This window comes from Heloderma suspectum, chromosome 2 (genome assembly GCF_057233095.1).
Source record: "Heloderma suspectum isolate Gila_16-S chromosome 2, 16-S_ref, whole genome shotgun sequence".
Classification (NCBI taxonomy): domain Eukaryota; kingdom Metazoa; phylum Chordata; class Lepidosauria; order Squamata; family Helodermatidae; genus Heloderma; species Heloderma suspectum.
Window position 1 is genome coordinate 53,749,063 of NC_139459.1, and position 27,085 is coordinate 53,776,147.

At 42.6% G+C, this 27,085-nt stretch overlaps 1 protein-coding gene across 1 annotated transcript in view; it reads left to right on the forward strand.

Moving 5' to 3' along the window:
* Positions 1–27,085, forward strand: part of VCAN (versican) — a 193,032-nt gene that overhangs the window by 147,739 nt on the left and 18,208 nt on the right. Inside the window, exon 12 of the mRNA XM_084833608.1 lies at positions 1,436–1,518. Coding sequence (XP_084689734.1) covers positions 1,436–1,518 — 83 coding nt within the window. The remainder of the gene's footprint in view (positions 1–1,435; positions 1,519–27,085) is intronic.

Below are 27,085 nucleotides of genomic sequence, written 5' to 3' on the forward strand. Positions count from 1 at the left end.
CCAGGCTAATGCACATAAGGTTTTCTTCCAAATGCTCCTCATTAGCTATGTTAATGCTTGGGTAAGATTTTCAGTCCCTGAACATATTCTTGGAAGAAAACACATCTTAGTTCTCGGTGTCAAGTTTGTGTTGCCTTCTGAGAAGCTGCTAGGTTGTGGATTGTCTGCCAAGTAATTTGGCACATCCATACTTTTTAAATATTTCTGAAGATGGTTTCAAGAGGATATGTTCCTGAACAGATCAGTGCACCACTATGGCACAGGAGAATATAAGAGATAATTAAGACATAGAGCATTATCTTAGAAATGTTATGGTGGCCATTTTTGTTAATTGTAATGTATCACAATTTCTGTTTTTCCACTTAACATGCAAATAAAACGAACATGGGTTTAAAATTAACTCCTTGGGCATGATTCCACTATCAATAGGGTTGCAGTGTGCACACAGAGATCCCCGTATGTAGATGATGCTTTGTTTTTACCTAAGTTAGGGAATGTTCCACATATACAATGAAGATTTGCTACTGTGCACACACAGCATTCTCCAACGCAAAAAGAACAAGACAGGCTTACACATCAGAGCATAAAATATGCATCCGACCACCCACATGCACAACTGAAGCTTTTGGGGAAAGGTAACAGCGTTCTGTGCACCTCGGTGTTCATGCCGGCCACATGACCACGGAAGTGTCTTCGGACAGCGCTGGCTCTTCGGCTTAGAAATGGAGATGAGCACCACACCCTAGAGTCGGACACGACTGGTTGGGGACACCTTTACCTTTTTATGTATGTAATGTGTACAGTCATGAATATCCCGTTTCAAACAGGGTATAATAGAACTGGGAAAGTAATAGCAGAGGGCAACAGTAGTGATCAGGATGTATGCTCATAGGTAGACCAGCAAGCGATACAGGGTTGGGCCTGGTCAGTGCCTAGGTGGGAGACTGCCACGGAAGCCCACGTATGCCACCTTGAGTTCTATGATGGAAAAAAGGTGCTCTGTGTGTGTGTGTGTGTGTGTGTGTGTGTGTGTGTATAGTATATAGATGAATTATTGGTCTTATACAAAAAGGCCATTGTTCAGTTTAAATGATTTAAATGTAACAATCTGTTAAAGTAGGCTAGTTCAAATAATTGCAACTGCCTAGCATTTTGCAGTGCTGAGCTATCTGAAAAGCAACTACTGTTTAGGGCAATCAGCAGAAAAATGTGAGATAAGTTAAAAATATAGTTTTTGAAAACATTTTTATAAATATCTTCAGCTTCAAAAAAAGGGGGAGAGGGGAGAGCTCTGCAAATATTCATTTGTCTTCTGAGTTAAAAAAAGAAAACACAGGAAGCCTGATTCAGTCCATGAAAATGCTTTCATTTTGAGACAATTCCCTTTTATGGGAAAGTTAGTAAAAAATATCTGCCTTGTTCATTTTCCCTCTAGGTATAGGACATGACTACCAGTGGATTGGCCTGAATGATAAGATGTATGAAAGTGACTTCCGCTGGACTGATGGCAGTGTGCTGGTAAGAGATGTATAAAACATTTCCGGGAAAAATTTATAAATTGTGACATTGCTTTTTGAGAAAAGAAAATAGGTCAGGCTGCAGGAACAATGGAGGAATGTGTTTCCTAGCAAACAGCTAGCCAGATCAGATGCTATACCATGGCTAGTTCTTCTTGGTCTTGGTCTTCTTCTGTGTGGTATGAGATAACAATGCCAAGATCATGCTGGATTTGAACCTCATAAAGTGTCATACTTCAGAAGTCTGTACAGAATCTACCTCACTTATGGTCCACTCCCTTAGTCCTAAACAATCTCTCTCTCTCTCTCTCTCTCCAAATTCCAGCTCAAAACCTATCTCTTCTCTTAACCCTTTACAGTGCTATCCTATAATGTCTACTCAGAAGTAAATCCCATTAAATAAAATGGCGCTTACTCCCAGGGAAGTGGGTAGAGGATTGCTGCTTCTCTCCTCATCATCAAACTAAAGAAAGCTTAAGAACATATAATGGCATTTACTCAAATTCATCCCTTCTTAGCATTCCCCCAAACTCCTTCCCCCTGTTCTGTCTATGTAATTAGACTGTATGCTCTTTGGGGCAAAGTGGTTATGCAGTAAGAGGGATGGGGGAATAAGTGAGATGGTGATAGCTGCTTCCTTGGAATCATTAGGAAGTGGTTAAGAAGCATCCATTGCAGATGCTCTAGGCTAGCCTTACCCAATCTGGTGCTCTCCAGATGTTTTGGATTACAACTCCCAGCATTCCTGACTGTTGCTCATGCTAGAACTGATAAGGCTGGGGAAGGTTGCTTTAGGCATTCTCTTAGGCTAGGGGATCAGACTGCAGTCCCTTAAAACCCGCTCTTTCTATGAGTGAACCTAAAGTCTAATAGTAGATTCTAGTGTCAGTGGAAGTCACAGTCTAGCACTTATGTGCCATTGTAAATAGCCTGAACAGTTTGCTTTTGCAGCTTGTTGATCATTACCCTGACAAGCCCCACCATTTCCTGTGCTATCTCCTGTTTGGGCCTTTAATAGAGAGTTCCTTCCTAGGATGAAGGCAACGCTGGTGGGGCTCCAGGCTTCTCTGGCCATGATCTGCTGAGAGGCTCCTCTTCACTGGAAGCTGGTGGCTCCTATGTCAGTGGGGTGATGAATCCACTCCAGGTTTCAGTCAGAACTCTAAAGGAGCGATCACACCTTGGATAGCGCCTTTAGAGTTCTGACTGAAACCTGGAGCGGATTCACTGCCCCAATGAAATTGGAGCCACCAGCTTCCACTGCTCCTCTTGCCCAAGCTTCATTCCATGGAGACTGCCTACCTGCAGCTGGGAAAACAGGGGTTCAATGCGCTACCTTCCAGCCACTGCCTGGGGCGCATTCTGCCTTGGAGACTAAGAGCCCACTATGTTCTTTTTCTTTCTAATGGGGTTGGTTTGGGGCATTCACCAATTGAATTGGGTGAACTGAAGCAGAACCACTGTCCTACGTAAGTGCAGATGCTTGAGACAAAATATTATGTTGCTTTACAGAGTATAAAAATGACGCAAACAAAGTACAGCTTCAGCTCACTCAGCTGCCCTTTTCATTTTTACACGTGGCTTGGTTTCATCCAAATCGGAATACACCCTTCTGTATGACAATCAGGTGACTTATAGCCAGTTGAAAGTACACTGATATAATGGCTAAGCTTCTTATTTAGAAGCGAAGAGGGAAAGAGCACCGTGAACCACTATGCTTATTATTTGCCTTCTGGTGTTAGGAATCCAGGGAAACATATGTTCCTTGTGTTGCAGACATACAGGCATGTGTTACTTCTGCATATCGTGTGCAGCGGCTTCAGAAAGAAGTTACTGAAGAATCTTGTCTTGATTGATTACTTTATTGGCGGGGGGAGGGGGGATTTTGTTTTTGAGGGATCCATTTCTTTAAGAGCTACTATTAGCTGTAGTATAAAAAATGAAAAAGGTGAGCAAGCCTTTCCCCCTCTCTTGTGTGCGCCAAAGCTGGGATACTTTATGGCTGGAACTAATGTGTTTTATTGTGCCTAGAGGCACAGTTTCCCTTGGAGTGCAGCACAAGGGAGCTTGTTACTACGCAGGACACTCTCCCACCCTTCCTCTTTCATCTTCGGAAGCCTAACACATTCAGGTGGCATTATGGACTTGAATAACCTTGTTCTCCACTTGCCCTGTTTATCTTTCCCCTACTCTTGCATGATCAAATGCATTCTAGCACCCCAAGTATTGTATTCACAAGATCAGTCTGTCTTCAAAATACTCGATATTAAATGTGTGATAAACCTCAGTGCTGGAGAGTCAGGAACCACATGACACCGACTTCCAGACTTCAGGAAATGAAATCCTAATGCAGGCTTGTGGACAAACCTGGGTGTGAAATTTTAGTTTTAACTCTGAGTTGAGGAAGAGAAGGGATTTTGTGAGCAGGATAAGGCCATCTGCCAACAGACCTCTTTCTGATTGATCTCTATCCCATTTTTTCCGGCTTTTTTAAACTACTTCCCTCCAGTTATTCTTTGTAAACAATCGAGGTGTCTCTTGAACTCATTTGTACTCATTGTTTCAATAGCTTTGCATGGTAAATTATTCCTTATGTTGCTTCCCCTCCACATGCAGTAGTTCTGTTCCTTTTCCCTGCTTACCCTTTACATCAAGTCTTGATTATTTACCTGATTTCAGCCATTTAAGGTTCAACCATTAATGAATGGTTACATATTTAGAGGTAGCAGAGGAGCCTGCCATGGTTATATAAATTGGGAATCTTCATTGACATAGAGCAGGGTTGGGCAATTTGGGGGTGTTTGGGGGCCATTTTTGCCCTCTCATTTCCCCTATGGGCCATTTTTGCCAGCACCCCCCCCCCGCCACACTTCTGCTGCTAGCACACTGTTGAATTCAGAGGCAGCAGCAATTTCCCCTCCCCTGGCAGTCTGCCACCGACGTTTGGTGGCCAGCCATTACAGAAGGCTAAAGTGGCTAAATTCAGCTTGAAAACAAGCTACATTTGGCCATTTTAGCCTTCCACAGAAATCTGACACCTAAATTTGTTGTTAATCTACTAATGTTTTTGCTGCTGGCACCATGACAAATTTAAGTGCTGCAGTGGTGGTGGTAGTGGTGTGCCACAGTGGCATGAGACAGCAGGGACCGCGTGTTGCCCATCCCTGGCCTAGACTATTAGGAGTGGAGACCAGAAAAATTCTGCAGATTCTGATACATCTTTTTCCAATTATAACTAGTGAAAATGCACTACGCATTAAGTAGCGTTCACATACAGGTTATATAACTGACAATGCATTCCTAAGTATGTTGACTTTGAAATAAGCCCTGTTGATTGAGCTCACTGGAGCTTACTCCTTAGAAAGTGTACTTAGGATTGCAGTCTGAAGGGAACTGCAAAGTTCACCTGATTAATGCCTTGAATTCAGACAAGCTTTGCTGTACTAAGCAATGGCTTATTTTATACCTTCCCAAACACCTCCCAAGGTCCCATAGATAAACTGGAATTTTTGTTCCTCTGCTATTGAATTCTGGAGCTCTTCCTCCAGACTCCATTGAATTTGATGGCTACTATTTATTCTGTTTTCATTGGTGATGGACAATGCATGTTCTAAATCCAGAGGTGCTACCGGGTTTGAGGGGGTGCCAGGCAAGGTCCTTTCACAGGGGGCCAACCCCTGGCCAGCCTCTGCCTGCTGTCCTGCCAGTCCTCTTTCCTTTTTTTAACCTTGGGGGCAGTGCTTCATGGCTCAGCTTGGGAGCTCCTCCTTCTCCTATCCCTCCCAGACCACAGCCAAATGAAAGTTTTGTGGCAGTCAATCAGTTGGTGCAGCCCTGCAGTGCAGCATTTTAAATAAAAGGCTTTTTTCTCTCTTTCTGTTAACTTTGAGTAGCAGCAAACGGAACTAATCAGATGCTGCCTTTGTGAGAATGCAAACAGTGAGAGAACCGGAATGGTGAAGAGATGGTCTTTTTGCTGCTCCAGTGCCCTCGCTGGTCATGTCCCCCTGTGTCAATTTCATATGACTGTTACTAGGGATCTATGTATTGTGTAAAATCAGTTCTGCCTGTGTTTTGTGGATTGTCGGGCACCTTTCATTTGTCACCAACCATCAACGAACTTGGACTTATTTTTGTTTTTGAATTTGCACAAATGAACCCCCCCCCCCCAATGGGGGAAATGTGCATTTGGGGGCAGTTTTTTTATTTTGCATATTTTTTTAACTGCAAAATTTGCACAAAATTCAGGAAAGTTAGAAAAATGGTCTGCAAGTCTGTGGAATCCGCAGGATGGACTCATGAAAATCTGAACTCATTTGGTTCCGTTGTGGATTTCTCCAACATCCCTAACTGTTACCACATCTATGATACTGGTAATAATTTAAAATGACATCAGAAATCCAGTGCTTTCGACCTTTCCTCACATATATCTTGCATTCTAGCCTGTAGGCCTTCTTGATTCTCTGAACAATGTCCAATGCATCACTCTCCTTTGTAAGGCTCAGTATTGAAATTATTTGTTCCTCCCTAACTCTGCAGTGTTCCAGACAGCAGTAAAGGTTCAAATACAAGTTTGTGTACATCTAAGCCTGTTTCATATGTTATGTGGATGGCAAGTAGTTTTGCCATCAAAAACTACTTCCACCTGAAATTCTCTTTGGGACCAAAACTCTGAGAAAGGACTTCTTTGCAACAGGAGAATGCATGCTGAAATGCATTATATACTTAATTTCAATAACATCTTCATTTAGTGGCAGCTTTTCATTTTCCTACATGGTAGGGTTAATCCATATAGTGAACCACTTTATATACATTGGCAGCAACCATACCACCAGTTAGATGATAGACCCAGGTTAGATTATTACAATTCTAATCTAAACTTTGATTTAGGTGATTAGAAACAATACTCTGGTCTCTGTGTTCCTCCTCCTTCATGCTCAAGAGGAAGAGAATGAAAACTTCTACGTTCACTTTAGACCTCAACACAGTTCATTATGTACAAACTCTGGGAACTGTGGTTTGTTCTAATTGTGGTTTCAAATCCTGGCTTATTAACTAACTTTGGTTAGAGAAACAAAAGTTCCTTGAATTCATGAGGAAATATGGAACTGTGATTTGTTGTAAAGTGAAAACATAAGCATTCACTTTCCTTCAAGGATGAATTCGAGTTCATTGAGGTTCCCCAATTTTTTCCATGAAGCTTATTTTGCCTTGTTTGCATTCCTGATGTGAGTGCCTTTTTTTTCCCAATTGGGAAAAATGTGAATTTTTTAAAGTGCACAATTTCCCCCGATTGTAAAAGTACACATTTTTCATGAACATTTTTCCCAGCCAAAAATGTGCATTTCCTCCATAGGCTAAACTGTGAAAATGCAAATTGGGGAGGGGGGGGATTTGCACAAATGCACACTTGTGCAAATGTGCATTTTCAGAACTTCACATTTGTGGAAGTGCGCACTTGGCAGATGCGAATGCAAAGTTCAGGAAATTGCAAACATTTCCTGAGAATTGCATCCCTGTTTGCGTTCATGGTTGCAAATAGGACATGTTCATACTAACAAAATTCTCATACATCTCTACTTTCCTCCTCTTGAACATGAAGGAGGAAAGTTGGAGAATGCAAGCCTGAGGCTCACTGTGGTTCATTCCTAATGACCTAACCAGGTGGCTCTCCAGATGTTACTGGACTGTAACTCCCATCATCCCTGACCATTGGACATGCTGGCTGGGATGATGGGAATTGGAGTCCAACAACGTGTGAAGGGCTACAGGTCCCCCACCCCTGGCATAAACCATGGTTTAGACTGTCATGCCCCCACTGGAGGAATCTTCCTCAGAGAAAGAGCTGGAATTCCCAGAAACTGAGGGTCCCCCAGATCAGTCACTCACCAGACCAGGAGGAGCCTGGGCCCTTGGGGAGATGGTGGCAGGACCATCCCCACCCTGGCCCCCAGGAGCATCACCTCAAGCAACAGCCCAGTAGGGCTCCAGTGAGAAGGAGTGCTCTCTTGCAAAGAAGGACTCCTCAGGAGAATGCAACTCCTCATAAGTAGGACTCTGCCGAGAGAGCTCTAATGTACAGCAGCTGGGCTCTGGGTGGGGCTCACTGGATTCTGGTATTAAAAGCCTTCAGTGTCTGCCTAGTCAGAACTGAAACAAGCTGTTCTGTGTTGGCTGTAGCAGACTCTTGAGTGAAAGGGCTAGCTAAGAAGCAAAATAACAAAGCAGGCAAAGGTTCTAGTCCAATGGGTTCAGGCTAAGGCAGGAGCAGTCACGTTTGCAGGCAGAGGTCAAAACACAGGATGTCTGATAAGTTATACGGTCCAGAAGCAGAGTCAAGAAAGAGTCCAAGGGTCAGTAGCATAGAGCGTCAATCACAAGGCAAGGTGCAGACAACAAGGTACAAGCCATTGGAGCTGATAGAATGATGTTGTTCCAGCACTGGTTAGGCAAACACTGAAGGCTTTTAACACCAAATTATCGTCTGAACTAAGCCATAGACTATGAAGTAGGCATAAGTTACATGGCATGTTATTTCTTGGTAAATCCTGATATGAGATATGCACAGATATGTGATGAACAAACAAACAGATCTGCCATCTGTGTAGTAATGTGGAAAGGTTTTGGTGATAAATGCTCATGCTAAAAAAAACATGTCTATAATAAAATATGTTTACTGTTAAAAAATATTATTGACTTAACTAGAGTAGTCGTCTAATGGAAGATTTCTGGCAGCAGAATTCAGTACCTAAAATGGCACTAGATGCAAATCTCCCACTCCTTGCTTTTGACTACCTAATATTTTTGCCTTTGAAAATGAATAGGTCTGAGTACTCAGTGGGTTCCTTTGAATTAATGGAAATTGCAGGTGCTTAAAACTCATGGAAAGCAAGTCATATATTCAAGCGGTGCAGGGTGATTTTCAGTAAGTATAGCTCAAATGATGTGAAGCTCAGTTACATGGTTTGGGCAAGATGGATAGTGCTGAAGTCCTGTGGTTTTCAGAGATGTGTATATTTTAGCTAGAATTGGCATACATTTGCAATGAGATGTGTGTTCAGGTTTTGTGAAGAGAGTTGGGATATGTGAGTTTAAGTGATAAAACACACAAAAAGTAAGCCTCTAAATCTTAATTTCACCACGCACAAAATTGGATTTTGAACACCCAAGTTAAAATGGAACTTGTTTTGAAGTAGGGGAATTCATCATAGTTCAATTTCACATGAAATTTCATTTTAGTGTTTTCACTCAACCAGTTGACAAGGATCCGTTAGAAACACCAGTTATTTATTAGCCATTGACTACTCTTCTGTTAACCATTACATTGTGGCAGTGCACTGAAGTCTGGGCTACTCTCATCTGGGAAAGAAAAATGATACCATAATATCTAATTCTAGGATTGATTAATTAATTAATTGTAGGATTCTATTGAAAATTTCTTTATACAATCTTTGTACAGTATCATTGTACAAGTAAGCTTACTGCAATGTTGCTATCTAAATACTTCGTAAAGCAATGTGTTAGTTGACATGTGCAGTTAAGAGCCTACCTGATCATTTTCAGAGTTTGTGGGTTACTTTTTCCCATGGAAATTATCAGCTGTTGGCAATTTACCAGAATTAACATCTGTAAAAATACCAGACTCTGCCCTGCATTTTTTTCATACACTGACTGGAATGTATATGAAGTTAACAAAAATAATTCCAGTAAGTGCAGTAAGCTTCTAATCCATGAGGACTCATTGACAAGCAAAGCTCTGGAGGAAAAAAAACTGCTTAGGTCACTGCATATCCAACAACGAGCTGTCACACTGGAATCGTTTCTTATGGGCCAAGCAAAATTATTTTCATCCATCTGTTGAGTAATACCTCAAGTTTCACTAAAGTTTTTAAAAAAAATATCTGTGGAAACCACCCAAGAATGAGAAAGAGAGAGAGAAATTCCTAGTATCTTGTACCCTGGAGGTGTCTGGAATTCAGCAGGGTTTCTTACACAGGCAGAGATCTAATTCTCTTTGTAGAGTTCACAGCTTAGTTTTAAAGCAACTTTATTAAAATTGATACAACAGTGTGCATATAAAGAACTAAACAAAAGCAAGTAAGATTTCTTACCAACATAAAGGTGTAATCTACTCTTTCCCAAGCTCTTTTGAAAAGGAACTCCCAGTTATAGGATTGGACTGTACTTCAGAATAAATGGTGAACATTGCATTAGGTCCAGGTCTTTAAAAGCTTCAAAGAAAAATACTAGCCTGGGCTATCTTAAGAAATAGAACTCTAGATCTGTTTCAGCTTGGCAGGATGTCCCAAGGAGGCTGCATCTATCAGGCATGCAGGCAGGCTGGATCTCTATTTGGCTGCTGATGCTTCTAGACAAGAAAAATGTTCTATATGGATATAATTCCATGCAGGAAATTGTGTGTATCCATACATTTGCCATCATGTGTGAGATGACTCACATATCTACTTTACTGTGTGTACACACCACACACCATTCTCACTGCCCACTGGATGTGGCTTCTGTTTATCCATGCAGCAAAATAAGCATATAGGTTTGTCATGTACAAGTTTCCTACACAGAAGTGATATGTACACAAGTGAGGGGGACCATCACCATCCTTTGTATGCAGAAGGTTCCAGCTTCAATCCCTGAGATCTCTAGATAAAAAAGGATCACGTTGTAGGTGATGGGAAAGACCCTGCCTGAAACCCCAGAGACCTGCTGCCAATCAGAATAGACAATACTGGGGTAGATGGATGATAGTCTGACCTGAAGACAGCTTCCTATGTTCCTAATGTAATTTACATGAACCTCTCATATCCAGGGGAAACATCTTTGCAGTAGAACCAGTTCATGTTCACATGTAGAATCAGCTGTCACAAGATCTTTAGATGTGTCTACACAATGGATCATTTGAATAAGGCCCTATATACTGAGGTCATCCTAACGAAGGAAAAATACCAAGCTAAGATCTTATTAGAGCCACTAAATACGTTTGTCCATGCTTATTGCATCAGATGTTCTGAGTGGAAAGCTGGAGAGATTTTAAAGAAATGTAGGCAGGAGGTCAGAGACAATGTACATTCAGCCATGGTACAGTCTCTTACCAGTAATGTGGACAAAACAATGTAAGAGAGTGGGAGCAGATCATGGAGGTTATGTGCTTCCTTTTGCCATCCTCTTGCTTCTTTGGTGTGGTTTGCTTTGCCATCTTAACCATGCCAAAGCATTACATCAATACCAGTGTTAATTATGGTTAATGCTAGCCAGGTTTCTCACTAACCAGACACTGAACCAAGGGCAATATCCAAAGCGACATGATTAATATGCAATGCCAATAGTGTTAGCTGGCACAATGGGTTTTCCAGGGCATCCCGTCACATTAGCCAGTGCTATCTATCTATCTATCTATCTATCTATCTATCTATATATCTACTTACTTACTTACTTACTTACTTACTTATTAAATGTATTACTCGCCCATCTAGCCAGTCACCCAGCCACTCTGGGTGATGTACAACAATAAAAACAGTTTATACAATAAAATTCAACATTAAAAACATTACATTTCTAAAATTACCCTAGCCCACCCCAAATGCCTGCCTCAACAACCATGTTTTTAATGCATGGCGAAAGCTCATTAAAGGAGGGGCATGGCAGAGTTCCATGGGGTCTCACAAGGCTAAAAGATATGATGCCGGAAGATGATGAGCCCCTCAGGCTGGAAGGTGTCCAATATACTACTGGGGAAGAGCAGAGGGAATTTCCAAGTAGCGCCAGAAAGAGTGAAGTGGCTGGGCCAAAGCCGAAAGGACACTCAGCTGTGGATGTGTCTGGTGGTGAAAAGAAAATCCGATGCTGTAAAGAACAATATTGTTTAGGAACCTGGAATGTCAGATCAATGAATCAAGGTAAGCTGGAGGTGGTCAAACATGAGATGGCAAGATTGAACATCGACATCTTGGGAATCAGCGAACTAAAATGGACAAGCATGGGCGAATTTAATTCAGGTGACCATTATATCTACTACTGTGGGCAAGAATCCCTTAGAAGAAATGGAGTAGCACTCATAGTCAATGAAAGGGTGGGAAAAGCAGTACTAGGGTACAATCTCAAAAATGATAGAATGATCTCAGTACGAATCCAAGGCAAACCATTCAACATCACAGTAATTCAAGTCTATGCACAGTAATTCAAGTCTATGCCCACTGAAGCCGAAGAAGCTGAGGTTGATCAGTTTGATGAAGACCTACAACACCTTCTAGAACTAACACCAAAAAAAGATGTCCTGTTCATCATAGGGGATTGGAATGCTAAAGTAGGAAATCAAGAAGTCACCCGGATAACAGGTAAGCATGGCCTTGGTGTACAAAATGAAGCAGGACAAAGGCTAATAAGAGTTTTGCCAAGAGAACACACTAATCATAGCAAACACTCTTTTCCAACAGCACAAGAGGTGACTCTACACATGGACATCACCAGATGGTCAATATCGAAATCAGATTGATTATGTACTTTGCAGCCAAAGATGGAGAAGCTCTATACCGTCAGTCAAAACAAGACCTGGAGCTGACTGTGGCTCAGATCATGAGCTTCTTGTTGCAAAATTTCAGCTTAAATTGAAGAACCTAGGGAAAACCACTAAACCATTCAGGTATGACCTAAAACATATTCCTTATGAATATACAGTGGAGGTGAGGAATAGATTTCAGGGATTAGACCTGATAAACAGAGTGCCTGAGGAACTATAGACGAGGTCCGTAACATTGTTCAGGAGGCAGCAACTCAATCCATCCCAAAGAAAAAGAAAGACAAGAAAGCCAAGTGGCTGTCTGATGAGGCTTTACAAGTAGCTGAGGAAAGAAGGGAAGCGAAAAGCAAAGGAGAAAGGGGAAGATATATCCAACTGAATGCAGAGTTCCAGAGAGTAGCAAGGAGAGACAAGAAGGCCCTCTTAAATGAACAATGCAAAGAAATCGAGGAAAACAACAGAATCGGAAAGACTAGACATCTTTTCAAGAAAATCAGAAATATCAAAGGAACGTTTTGTGCAAAGACGGGCATGATAAAGGACAAAGAAGGCAGGGACCTAAAAGAAGCAGATGAGATTAAGACGAGGTGGAAAGAATACACAGAAGAACTATACAGGAAAGATCTGAATGTCCCTGATAGCCATGATAGTGCGGTCACTGAACTTGAGCTGGACATCCTAGAGAGTGAAGTCAAGTGGGCCTTAGGAAGCATTACTAACAACAAAGCGGGGGGAGATGACAGTATTCCAGCTGAGCTATTTAAAATCCTAAAAGATTATGCTGTTAAAGTGCTGCACTCAATATGCCAACAAATTTGGAATACTCAACAGTGGCCACAAGACTGGAAAAGGTCAGTTTACATTCCAATTCCAAAGAAGGGCAATGCCAAAGAGTGTTCAAACTACCGCACAATTGCGTTCATTTCACATGCCAGCAAGGTGATGCTCAAAATCCTACAAGCTAGGCTTCAGCAGAATGTGAACCGAGAACTACCGGAAGTACAAGCTGGGTTTCAAAGAGGCAGAGGAACTAGAGATCAAATCACCAACATTCGCTGGATCATGGAGAAAGCAAGAGAATCCCAGAAAAACGTCTATTTCTGCTACATTGACTACGCTAAAGCCTTTGATTGTGTGGATCACAACAAACTGTGGCAAATTCTTAAAGACATGGGAGTACCAGACCACCTTACCTGTCTCCTGAGAAACCTGTATGAGGGTCAAGAAGCAACAGTAAGAACCAGACATGGAACAACCGAGTGGTTCAAAATTGGGAAAGGAGTACGACAAGGCTGCATATTGTCACCCTGCTTATTTAACTTATATGCAGAGTACATCATGAGAAACGCCGGGTTGGATGAATCAGAGGTCGGAATTAAGATTGCTGGGAGAATTATCAACAACCTCCGATATGCAGACGATACCACCCTAATGGCAGAAAGCGAAGAGGATCTAAAGAGCCTCTTGTTGAGGGTGAAAGAGGAGAGTGCAAAAGCTGGTTTGAAACTCAACATTAAAAAAACGAAGATCATGTCATCTGGCCCCATCACTTCCTGGCATATAGAAGGGGAAGAAATGGAAGCAGTGACAGATTTTATTTTCTTGGGCTCCAAGATCACCGCAGACAGTGACTGTAGCCATGAAATTAAAAGACGCTTGCTCCTTGGGAGGAAAGCTATGGCAAACCTAGACAGCATAGTAAGAAGCAGAGACATCACGTTGCCGACAAAGGTCCATATAATCAAAGCTATGGTTTTCCCAGTAGCAACGTATGGCTGTGAGAGCTGGACTATAAGGAAGGCTGAGTGCCGAAGAATGGATGCTTTCGAACTGTGGTGCTGGAGAAGACTCTTACGAGTCCCCTGGACTGCAAGGAGGTCCAATCAGTCAATCCTAAAGGAAATCAACCCTGACTGCTCATTGGAAGGACAGATACTGAAGCTGAAGCTCAAATATTTTGGCCACCTAATGCAAAGAGAAAACTCCCTGGAAAAGACCCTGATGCTGGGAAAGACTGAAGGCAGAAGGAGAAGGGGACGGCAGAGGATGAGATGGCTAGATAGCATCACAAATGCAATGAATATGAACTTGAGCACGCTTCAGGAGAGTGCGGAGAACAGGAAGGCCTGGCGTGCTATGGTCCATGGGGTCACAAAGAGTCGGACACGACTTAATGACTGAACAACAATGGCGGAGTTCCCTAGGGAGGGAGTTCCACAGAGTGGGGGCCACCACAGAGAAGGCCCTCTCCCTCGTCCTCACCAGCCTAGCTGTCCTGGCTGATGGGACAGAGAGAACGTCATCCAAGGCTGATCTTGTTGAGCAGCCTGTCTGGTGTTGCTGGAGATGCTCCTTGAGATAGGCTGGGCCGGAGCCGTATAGGGTTTTAAAGGTCAAAACCAACACCTTGAATTTGGCCCGGAAAACAACTGGTAGCCAGTGCAGCTTCTTCAGCACTGGAGTGCTGTGATCTCGCCGGCAGCTGCCTTTAATCAGGCGAGCTGCCACGTTCTGTACCAGCTGCAACTTCCGAACCATCTTCAACGGTAACCCCACGTAGAGCGCATTACAGTAGTCTAAATGAGAGGAGACCACGGCATGTACTACCGATGGGAGCAGATGGTCAGGAAGGTAGGGGCACAGCTGCCGTATCAGATGGAGTTGGTACAGCGCTGTCCGGCTCACAGCTGACCCCTGAGCCTCCATGGACAGCTGGGAGTCCAAAATGACCCCTAAGCTGCGGACCTGGTCTTTCAAGGGTAACCATACCCCATTCAACACCAGGTCACCATCCCCCAACCTCCTCTTGTCTCCCACCAAAAGTATCTTGGTCTTGTCAGGGTTCAGCTTCAGCTTATTCCTCCCCATCCAGCCACTCACTGTCTCCAGACATTTGGACAGGGATTCTACGGCCAACCTTTGTGAAGGTTTGAACAAGAGGTAGAGCTGCGTGTCATCCACATACTGATTAAACCGCATCCCAAACCTCCTGATGATAGCTCCCAGCAGCTTCACATAGATGTTAAATAGCATCGGGGAGAGGATGGAACCCTGTGGCACCCCAGAAGTGAGTGGTCACAGGTCCGAAACCTCCTCTCCCAGTGCTACCCTCTTGTACCTGCCGGAAAGGAAGGACCGGAACCACTGCAATACGATGTCTCCAATGCCCAACCCCTCCAGGCGGTCCAGAAGGATACTGTGGTCAACGGTATCAAAAGCCACTGAGAGGTCGAGGAGAACGAGGAAGGAGCATTCACCCCTATCCAGAGCCCTCCTCATATCATCCACCAAGGCGACCAAGGCCGTTTCTGTCCCATGCCCAGGCCTGGAGCCCAACTGAAATGGATCTAGATGATTGGCTTCTTCCAAGTGTGGCTTCAACTGCATCGCCACCACCCACTCAATCACCTTGCCCAAAAAAGGCAGATGCGAGACTGGGCGAAAGTTGTTCAGAACTTGGAGATCCAAGGAGAGCTTCTTTGAGAGTGGTCTTATCACTGCCTCCTTGAGGGCTGATGGCATCACTCCCTCCTCAAGGGAGGTGTTCACCACCGCCCTGATCCCCTCACCCAGTCTCTCTCTGCAGCCCATAATGAGCCAAGATGGGCAAGGATCAAGTAAGCAGGTGGTCGGTCTTACAGATGAAAGCACCTTGTCCACTTCATCAGAAGGAAGACACTAGAACCGATCCCACAAAACTGGTGTGCCACAGACCGCCTCCTACTCACTAACTGTATCCACAGCACATGGAATAACACTCCTAATCTGATCAATTTTATCTGCAAAGTGCCTTGCCAAGGCCTCAGAGGAGGCCTTAGAATGCTCCAGCAGTTCCAGTGCTGGACCAGTGCTGTTGGTCTTACGCTAGAGGTCCCTTACGCTAGCACAACATAATGTATGTTAGCACGTGTGTTGCATTGGATACTGCCCCAAGGCTTGAAGTTGAATAGCAAAAGGGATTGTCTGTGTCTTATGTGGGTCAGTGCTAATGTTTATTTTGCTATCAGCTAACTTGCAGCATCTCTCACTGAAAGCATCTGGGAATTAGTATATAGCTTGCCACTATCTCAAATGGTCTGCCCATTTCAGGTTGCACTACTTTAGGGAAATGTTTAAAGTTGTCAAGGTGCCCAATTACCCCACGTTCTGTCTTTATGGTTGTTGTGTATGGCTGAGCTGCTTGCCAATTTTCCCACCTTTATCTTCTCCCTGTTGCCTTTGCCTGAGTTTAAACTACACATGGTTTAATTTTTAAAAAACAATTACGTGATTGCTAATCACATCGCTAGTGTCACATGTGGTTAGGCCCTCATTGGGTAGTATCTAATATTAATCCTACATAGAGTAGAACAATTGAAATGAATGAAACAAGTTAGTCACAACTAACTTAAGTCTCATTCATTTCAATGGATCTACTTTATGCAGGACTAACATTGGATAATACTCAGCGTAGACAACACTGAGCTAGTAGGACCAACGCTCTGACTTAGTATAAGGCAGCTTCCTATGTTCTAAAAATAAATATATTTGTGACTGATGAGTCTAGAAGCACATTAATTGGTGGAGAACCAAAGGGTGTTATCTTGTGGGGGATGGGATAAGACTAAAAGGCAAATCTTTTGGTTAAGCACCATCCACTCTCTTTCTCTTCCTGACAGACCTTCCTTTGTTCCTCAGCTGTCCCCCACTCCTTTGTCAATGCTTTCTTGGACCATTACTCTGGAAGCTGGTAGACCACTGAGGGGGCTGGCAGCAAATGAAAACAGCCATTTCTTATTGGAGAGTGAATATACTTGGAGCAATGACCGCACATGCTCCTTTTGAAATAAAACAATGTCCCTTCATGTCAGAACTTGCCTGCAGCACAAAGAGGCGGGAGGGAGTATGAATTTACATCTGCGTTATTTCCCCATTCACAAAACATAGTGGGGGATAACATGGACATCATTGAAATGGCGAGCATATGTAGTGTGATAAAAAAAATCTATCTTTGTCCTTTGTCCACAAACCACAGAAAATAGAATCTCTGGATGAATTTACATTAGCAATTTCACATTGATATCTGTCTTTGAAAATTCTTTGTTCAAGAATGGTTCAATGATGTCTGTGTTACCTCCCAAAAACATTTTGTGAATGGCAACTGTTAAGATAATGATCACTGTCTGTACTTTTTGCATTTCAGTTCCCACTGATAACACACTTTATATCTCTCCCCTCACCCCCGGTCGCCCAACATGTGTATATAAATCTGCCAATTTGAGGGTAACCCCATGCATCTTATGAAGTGGACAGTGTCCACAAAACCTTATGCCAGAATAAATTTGTTAGTCTTTAAGGTTCATCAAGACTGTTGTCTTTGCTGAAGTGGACTAACATGGTTATCCTCATACCCTGATACACCTTGGTCCTGATTTGGTGGTAGCAACAACAGTGTGCCTAAGGATAGGTTAAGATATACTGACTTGGTCTGGACAACACAACAGTCCGCCATGGGTTAATTAAGCCACAGCATATGCTCTCTGCCATTATGAATATGCAAGCCCAAGGCAAGGGTTGCCATGGCTTGTCATGCTGTCCGAACCCAAGTGATGGGGGTTATTTAAGGATTGAATAACCTTTGCATAACCCTAAAACAGACCATGGGTTATGAGAGGGTTGTTTAACCCTCAAGTAAACCCTGGGTTCAGACAATGCAACAAGCCATGGCAACTTCTGGCCAGGGCTTGCATATTCATAATGGTGGCCAGCATGCACTGCAGTTCCTCATGGGTAAATTAACCCACAACAAGTTGTCATGTCATGCAAACTGGCCCACTGTGAAACCATGTTTGTGCTAACCATAGTTAAGAACCTATATCATGGTTTGAGCTTCCAGATGTATAAGTAGCAAACCATCATTTAGAGCTGCTGGTCTACTGTTTTCCATCTGCTCAGTCAGCACTCAGGCTTATATCTTTGCTCCCATTCCCAGGATACAGCAGAGCAAGGGTGATTTGTCAGTGGTCCATGAATTCAGACAAAAACAGCTTCAAACTATAGTTTCAGTTCCTGGTTTGCCAGCCCCAAACAAACCATGATTTGTGGGCAGGCTCAGGTTCAGAATAAAGACGCCATAATTTAGCTTCTTTATTCTGAACAATCCGTAGTTTCATAAGAACATGAGAAGACCTGTGCTGGATCAGAGCAAAGGCCTATTTGGTCCAGCATTCCATTCACACAGTGGCCATCTAGATGCCTATGGAAAGCCCAGAAGCAGGATATGAGCACAATAGCACACGCCCACTTATGTCCCCTGGCAACTGTTATTCAGAGCCATACCACTCTGATAGTGGAGATACCATATAGCCATCATGACTGGTAGCTATTGATGAAGCTTATTCCCTATGAAATTGTCTAATTCCCTTTTAAAGCTATCCAAGTTAGTCAGCACAACATCTTGTGGGAGCAAATTCCATATTTTAACTATGTGCTGTGTGGATTGTTATTTTCTTTTATTTTAACTATGTCCTGTTATCTGTTGGAATCTCCCACCACTCAGATTCATCGGATGACTCCAGGTTCTACCAATATATATCTTATGATCATAGTTTATGAGGGACAACCATTGATCAAACACTTCCTATCTCTGAGGTTTGAATTCCTAAAGTTCTACTGAAGCTATTTTCCAGTTCTAATTACTTAGACTGTTAAAAAAAATAATAATATGTGCATGCCATGAATAAATATAAACTCTTCAGACATCATTAGGAGGTGTTTAAAAACCTTGTAGGGAAATTGAATTTCAAATAATTCAATTAGATTGGTGAGTGCCAACTTTGATATCAGCAAAGCCTAACCATGTTAACAGAAAAGCAGGTATTGTTTTTGGCACATTTTCCACTGAACTTGGAGGATTACCATTCTGCTATTCAGGACCCTTGCAAGCAGGCAAAGCTGTAAAAGAGTCCACAGGAACCATTCATGTTGTGGATTAAGCACTTACAGCTACTCAGGGTTGTGCCTTGGGCCTCTTTCTCACAGGGGGGAGTTATTCATATCCTTTGGAAAATGCTGCTGATAATTAGTACTTTCTATGGCAGTGAGCTCACTCACATTACACAAGATTAGTGCTTTATTAAACGAGCAAGCTGGTCTCTGCAGCCAGATTGTGTCTCACTCCTGGCTTGCTGGCAGCAAGGAAACAGATGCGTTGCCACTTTAAAACTGTCCAGAGACCTATGCTCATTTTGCATCCCTTCCATGTAGACACATTTCACATGTTTGTAATATGGGACTCAGACTACCAATGGGAAGAGGCAACATTAAAACAAAACAGAAGTTCTTTATGCTAAAGACAAAACCTTTCTTTTCTTTTCTTTTCTTTTCTTTTCTTTTCTTTCTTTTTCTTTCCTTTACCTTCCTTCCACAAATCTCTGCCTGTGCCTCTTTCAGAGAGAGCACAGCTGAAGGGGTAGGAGAGGGGGTGGGAAAGACCTGTGAGCCTGCAATGGAGGAAACCTGCCCATGAGAGTTAAATAAAACAAACGAGCTTGTGAGTGCTGTGGGCAGACTGCAGACAAAAAGCCTGTTGTGCCAGAGTCCCTTGAGATCCCCAAATAAAAGGATTAAAAAACTTAGCAAATATTTTGGTTTTCAGTTGGTAGGGCTTCTATTTTTAAGATAACCCATTTACCCTACCCTGAGGAAGAGGAGGGGGAAACCTATTGCTATAAGGACTTAAAATATATCGTTTAATGACAAAATTATGTTCCCTGCTCAAACTAGTAAGGAGGCCTCTCACACAGGCTTTTGTTTGTATTTTTGCTAAGTGAAACAAAGTAGGCCATTACCTTCAAGAGCCATTACAAAAACCCTGCAATAACAGTTGGAAGAAATGACAAAATTGATTGTTTTACATGTCTGTGTGGGCACACATGAGTCTCTGAATTTTATTATACACAAAGGACAGCTGTTTTGTATCGTCAATGAAATGCTCAAGTTACATGTGTTCTTCTGGCAGATTTCTCAACATTCTCCTCCACAGAAAATCTTTGAATTCACTTTTAGGTTTTATCACAGATGATCAAAATTTCTCAAATATACAATCTGCAGCACCTAGCATGTATTCATAATACATAACACTGAAATCACACTTTACAGATATTATGCCAGTATTATATCCTTACAACGGGTTAAATCCAATCTCTCGTTAGTGGAAGGCTGCTAGTGCAATGGGACTTTCTCCCTCTCTCCTCCCCCGTGCAGCCCTCTGCGCTGCATTGACCATCTATCTGTCTAAAACATTTATAAACCAATTTTTGGAGACAGTGTTTGGATGGATGATAATGAATGGATTAAAAGCTGAATTCCAACAGGCTGGAGGTGATGCTGATGGGAAACTGTCAGGCCTAAGAGAGAGGACAGATCTTCCTGTGATTAATGGGATTGCGATTACCTGTACTTAACAGGTTTGGAGTCTGGATTAATGGTGGTTTGAAAGTTCAACAAGTCAGACTTTGGGCGGAATTGGGTGAAAGGAGGAAATGCTTATCTCTGATCTATTTTTACTGCTGCTATATTGCACTGTAGGAGGAGTGGTCCTTCAGGTGTCTTGCAGAGGCAGCATCCAGGGAAATAAAAATGGTGGCCCAAAATGGTGGTCCTTTGAGTGACCAGGAAGACAAAGGCTTGTGATGTTGTTCCCACCCCTGAAGTTGAGTCTCCTGAGAAATCACCACAGTGCCCTCCCTTTCACCACCTACAAAATGGCGGCGGGGGGGGGGATTTTGGCTCAGCCATCATCAATGTGATTTCTTTTGACTCTGCTTTTCAATGTTGCAAAGGCCCCGTCCTTTCTAAACACCAGGGATCTTGCCATGCTTACCCACACCTCTGAAATTTTCAGGCGTGACTGTCATAATGTTCTGTATGTGGCCCTGCTTTTGAAGTCAACTCAGAAGCTCCAGCTGGTGCTGCATGCCTCCCAATGAACACTGGGGAACATGACCACATTCGGTCTGTGGTATACCAGTTACGCTGTCTTCCTGGGTGCTTCCAAGCCCAAGTCAAGATCGTAGTTTTAACCTTTAAAGTTCTTTTAACCCCCAGACCCACATACTTCACAGATTGCCTCTCCTGATGCCAACTGTATTTTTCATATCAGGTTTTTCTGTGTGAGGTTTCTGCTATAAGAAACAGGGCCTTGACAGCAGTTGCCCTGAGACTTTGGAATACTCTTTCTTTGAAGCTGAGAGCTTGCGCTTCCCTGACCGTTGTTTTATGATTGGCACTTGATTGTTTTTAATTATTTTAAATTTGATTGCAAAGCTGAAGATCAATGAAGTGGCTTTAGTGAATTGTTTACTGTTGTTATTATTTTTAGTTTTATTCTTTTGTGACAAGTTGTTTAAAGCCACCTTAAGCATATGGAAAGGTAGTCTATGAGGCAGACAGACAGACAGACAGATGATAGGCAGCCCTGTTATTTGTCCCACTACCAAAAGAGATTTGACTGGTGCGAACGTGAGACAGGGCCTTTTTATGGCAGCACCCTGGTTGTAGAATTCCCTTCCAGAGCAAGTGAGACTAGCCCCATCCCTGATAGCATTTAGGCAGGCAGTGAAAGCATTCTTATTCCACTTGGCTTTTAATGATTTTAAATATATGATCGAAGGTTTTTACTCTGCTCCTTTTGTTTTAAGGGTCTTAGTTTTAGTTTTGTTATTGATGTTGTTTAGTTTGATTCCAAGGGGTCTCTTGGTGGGCCAAACAGTGGCAAACAAACTGTTTGTATAAAATAAATTATAAAAATAAATAGGTAGACAGATAGGCTGCTTGTTCATTGCCAGTTGTGACACTGTCAAACAACACAAATTATTGTAATGGGAGTTCTGAGACTATGTTCTTCAGTGATACGAATTGTGTGCAAACCACTGGTCCAACAAAGCAAAGTGTTGCATAAATCTGTCAATTATTAGAACTTGCTCTTAAAATCCCCTCTCCTGTGATTCTTTCTTTTATTCCTTTTTCTCTCTCCCTGTCACAGAGAGTTAGCAAGGGAGCAACCATACCATTAAATACACAAAGCTCATAGAAGGCAAATGGGAAACTTGTGATTGATTTCCTTAGTATTTGTGCTGAGCAATAAAGGAATCACATCTTTCCTGTATATTAAAGCTCTTAATCTCATTTAATCAAGGACGTTTGGTTTTTATTATACTTCAGTAATGATTAAACAGCTCCATCTACCGGATATTTTTTGTGATGCTGAATAAACATTTACTACTGAGCTTTCTCTTAAAGTTGAGTGAGAAAATACCTTCAAATCAAATACCCCAAATCGATTGCCACTAACAAAATATAATTCAGTGCATACTTTTATATATCACAATTACTTTGCATCAGGAAGTCATTGCCAGACACACAGCAATATGTCTTGGAAGTTATATGTGCTGAGACCCAGAGGTTTAAATTCGGCACAAACTCAACAAGGAAATGCTGTACCCTAATCAATCATATTAGGCCCTTTCCTGTGGAGGATTCTCGGGTATCTGGCATGCCAGTTCAGTGGACCCAAGGTCCACAAGTCACAACTACACTAGTCAGAAGAGCAGAGTGGGAGACGAGTGGAATCTGTGTGGGTGGCACAATCCAAAGTACAACTTTGTGCCCCTGGTTTGTGTATCCTGTTTCCCCCACTTCCTGTTTAGTATTAAAGTGTGCAACCATCTGTGCGGGGAGCTGCTCTCTGAATGTCCTCATCCAATCTGCTGTCATCTTACATAGAGTGGCATGTTTTAACATGCAGCTAGATTAGGTCTGCACAACATAATGTATCCCCCTCCCCACATTATTTGTAGCCCCCTGGGGAGTTTCAAAAGCATATTGTTTGTGTCCCTTTCCCCTCTCTTTGTGGGAATATCTGCAGGCCACACAGGATCATCAACAGTGGGGGTTGTGATGGGAGAGTGCCTGCTTTATGTTCCGCACTGCCTCTCCTTTTCCTGGATTGAGGGGTTCTTGGAAACATTTGCACAAGCTTTTCCAGCCAGGCCAAATCAGCCAGACACACTGCGCACCTTAACTGTGTCTGGGACTCCCTCTGGACTACTTAACACGTTGTTTTTGTGTACTTCTAATACTTTAAGTATGCATCTACAAAACACAATATGTGAATGAGACGAACACACCTATCAAGCCAATTCTATACACCAGACTTTCTGAAACTGGAACCCTCCAGATGTGTTGGACTACAACTCCCATCATCCCAGCTTGCATGGCCAGTGGAGGGTGCCAGATTGGGGAATGCTGCTATCCACTCTTATCTGAAAACAATACTTCTGAGCAGAGGTGTGTAGGACCACACAGAGCTCTGTCAGTTGCAAACCTGAGTTTGCTGCCACGCAAAATGCAGAATAGCCCTTAGAATTTCTTATGTGTTGTTGGATAGTTCCCTGAGAAATTTTTAAAAAGCAGTGGGAGGGAGGGGGGAGCCATAAACAGACCAAAGCTGAACATAAAGCATTAAAAGAAATCAAAGGGGACACAGAAGGATCTGTAGTTGTGCAGAAGAAGAAAAGGAGTGCCATGGGGTAGAGACACAAAGAGGGTGTAACAGAGAAGCATTGCAAAGAAACTTATTGTGGTGCAGAAACAGCCTGCACTGGGGTGCAGAAAGACAGCATGTGTGGCAGAGAGAGAAAAATGGGGAGTGTTTAACAGAAACTGAGCTGAAGAGAGATCTGTGGTGGTGCAAAGAGAAGGAAGAAGGTGTTATAGGCAGGGCCAGCAAAGTGTCCTCTGGAAGGCCCCTCCTACATCAGTAGGCTTACCTACTTACTGGTGGGCTTACCTGGCCGTGACAGGCAGGTTATGTTGTATTAGGGACATTCAGGGAAATTTAAAATGATGGCTCCAAGTTGATCAGGGTGGGAAGCTCTGGGCAGGTGTCCATGCAGCAATGGGCCCTCCTTGGATGCTGGGTCCCAAGGGTGTTGCATGTCAGTGCTCGGTCTGGTTATAGAGAGAAAAAGCGATTAAGAGGGAATGTGCTACAAAGAAAACACTAAGTTAAAAATGTGACAAACACTTTTCTGAGACAGATGTTGCGTTATGGCTGTCTTAAGTGAATAAAAACAACAACAACTGTAAACATGGGCCTCAGAGTGGTTTGAGTTGCACACTTCTGGCCCAAATGAAACCTTGATGTGATTTGCTTAAACAGACATGTTCAATCAGGTCACATCTAAGGACACTTGCACACATTAAACAGCAGCAACCCTGGCTTTGTTACAATCGTACTCTCATCAGAACATTGCAGCCCAACCAAGTTCTCTTATTCTGTACCTCTATGATATATGTTTGCAAACATGTTTGTAATGTATGCACTTCAAGCGTGTACTGAAAAATCTTTAGGTGCATGTATGTGTTTAAATTAAGTGGCCTAGGCAATGTGTGAAGTGGGTCTAGCTCAAAGGATTCTTCAAGAAAAAGGGAAGTTTGTTCTGGTCTGAAGTGGCTTAGGGTGATCTTGGCAGGTCACTTGACTTCTAGGTAATCCAGCTGTACATGTGGACAATGGAAGAATGTTATTGAAAATCATGGCTATGTAAATAAAACTACAGAAGAAATTCACTAGTATGGGAAGCACAATTTCTAGATAACAATTTGAAAAGGCTTATCTGCCACAACGGGAAGGTGCTTTCCAAAGTACAGGGAAGATTATGGGAATGACAACACTAATTAATGGCATGATATAATTAACATTTCCGGTGGTCAGTTTTAAACTAGTCACTGATAAACTGGACTCATCAATTGCTTGCATTTAATTTACTTGGCAGCACTGAAGTGAAACTGTACAGCCTCCTCTTCCTGATAATGTCCTTGCCTGAGCTTTATGAAAGGCTCATATTCTTTTTTCCATTGAAAAGATTTGCAAGAGACAGTGGAAGGAAGGGAATGAAAATCTTGTTTCTCTTAATGAAGCATTTAAAGATGCTGAAAATTAAGTGACCCATCTATTTAATTTTTGGACTTATTTATAGTAAATACATCCTTGACTTTAGCTGTAGAGGGGATTGTTGGCTTTTCGCACAATAAATGATCAAGTAATTATGCTTTTGCATCAGCACTTGATTTAGTTGAGGTTCACTACACACTGTGCTCCAATTACTGTTCTGGAATGTGAAATCTCAGCTATTGATCCCAGGCACGTGGTGGGCATTTCAGGGATAAAAAGGAAAGCTGTTATCACTCAATGGCTATTGCATTGCTTAGTTACTGCTCATGACAGATCCACCTTGACGATATTCAAACATCTGAAGATCCATGTGGATTACTTATTAGTTACCCAGATAACTAAGCTATTACAAAGCCAGAAAATGTTTGCAGAACATTTAAGATAGAAGAGCTAGATTTGTATATTTTGGATAAGTCTCATTAGTGAATGACAAAGCTTAGCAAGTGGCTAACAAAATTCACTAAGGGTGCAATCCTATCAGGATAAGTGGCCGCCTCCGAACTCGGAGGCGACCGCCTATCCAATGCATGGCAGGAGAAACGTGGAGGGGATGATCCCCTCCACGCTTTAGCCGCTCTGCATTTGTGGCTAGACAGTTGATTTCAGTGGTCTAGCTGCAGGAAGGGGGAGCGGGGGGGGGGCAGCTGACAAACGACACATAGGATGTGTTGTACCTGCATTTCCGCCTTCCCTGCCCCGGAACACCCCCAAGAATGCCCTGTTTTCACTGCTCCGCACTCCTCTTCTGAGCATGGGGCCATTCCAAGCTGCCTGTGAGGCTGTGTGGGAGGGGGGGAAGGTCGGTTCTCAGGGAACCGACCTTGGAGCACGGACTCTGAGATGGATTCCCGGAAACCGATGTATCCTGTGGCCATCTAGCCGCTGACTAGTGGCCATAGGGTTTATCCCTAAGTTATTGGTATTTACCCTGTTTTCTTTCAATATAATTTCATTAAAGTAATCTTTTCTTTCTGTTGGCATGGATCAGTATGATTCATCTGAAACCTAAATGTTGGATAACATAAACATTGATAACCAATAGGAACACAGTCAGCTAATTAATAAGGAATTGCCACATAATAAACTCTTTTTACTCTGAAACTATGATAAATGAGAAAATTTGATTACATGACAGATGCCTAGTTGACAAGAGGTAGCCTTAATTTTCTGTAATGAACCTTACCACAAAAAAGATCTGTTTGAGAGCCAATATGGTGTAGTGGCAAGGATGTCAGACTAGGGCTGGGAAGACCCAGATTCAAATTTCTACTTAGCCAAAAAGGTCACTGGGTGATCTTGGACCAGTCAGTGTTCCTCAGCCTAATCTACCTCACAGGGTTGTTGTGAGGGTAAAATGGGGAAGCGAACCATGTTCACTGTCCTGAGCTCCTTGCATAAAGGGAAGGATATAAATATAATAAAGGAATGAATATGGAACCATGACCAATATTAAGCAGGCACTCCCATTTTCTTATAGATATACAGTATAGGATTAGCGCTGTATTTATTGCAGCAAAACAAAACAAATCAAGTTATATGCCAAGAAAACCTATATTGTCCTGCAACAGTGCAGCAGTGATCCTTGCTGGATTGATCTACATTCATGCAGTAAGCAAATACACAGATTTCAGAGTGGTCTACTTCACGACATCCCCACTGACAAGTTGGAAGAGACAGAGACCTGTTTGCACATAATGACAACCCAGAGTATGGGTTGTTGCCTTACCAAGAGTTTAGCCATGATTTGTCTGCCAGACAATCACATGAAATGCAGGTTGTTTTTTCAATTCCTGGCTTGTTGGATTCCCTCCTTTGCCTTCTCCCTCCCTGTATCCTGATTCCTTTGTGGTACTGTAATACTGGCATGTACAGGGGTTTGGGGTTCTTGTTTTTTACCACTCTTGCCCACTGCTGTTGTAGTCTGGCAAAATACCTCATGAAAAACCCCTGGTCCTGGGTTCATGCATAATGAGAACCCAGAGTTATAACAATCCAGAGTTATAATATTTATTTATTTATTTATTTATTCATTCATTTCAT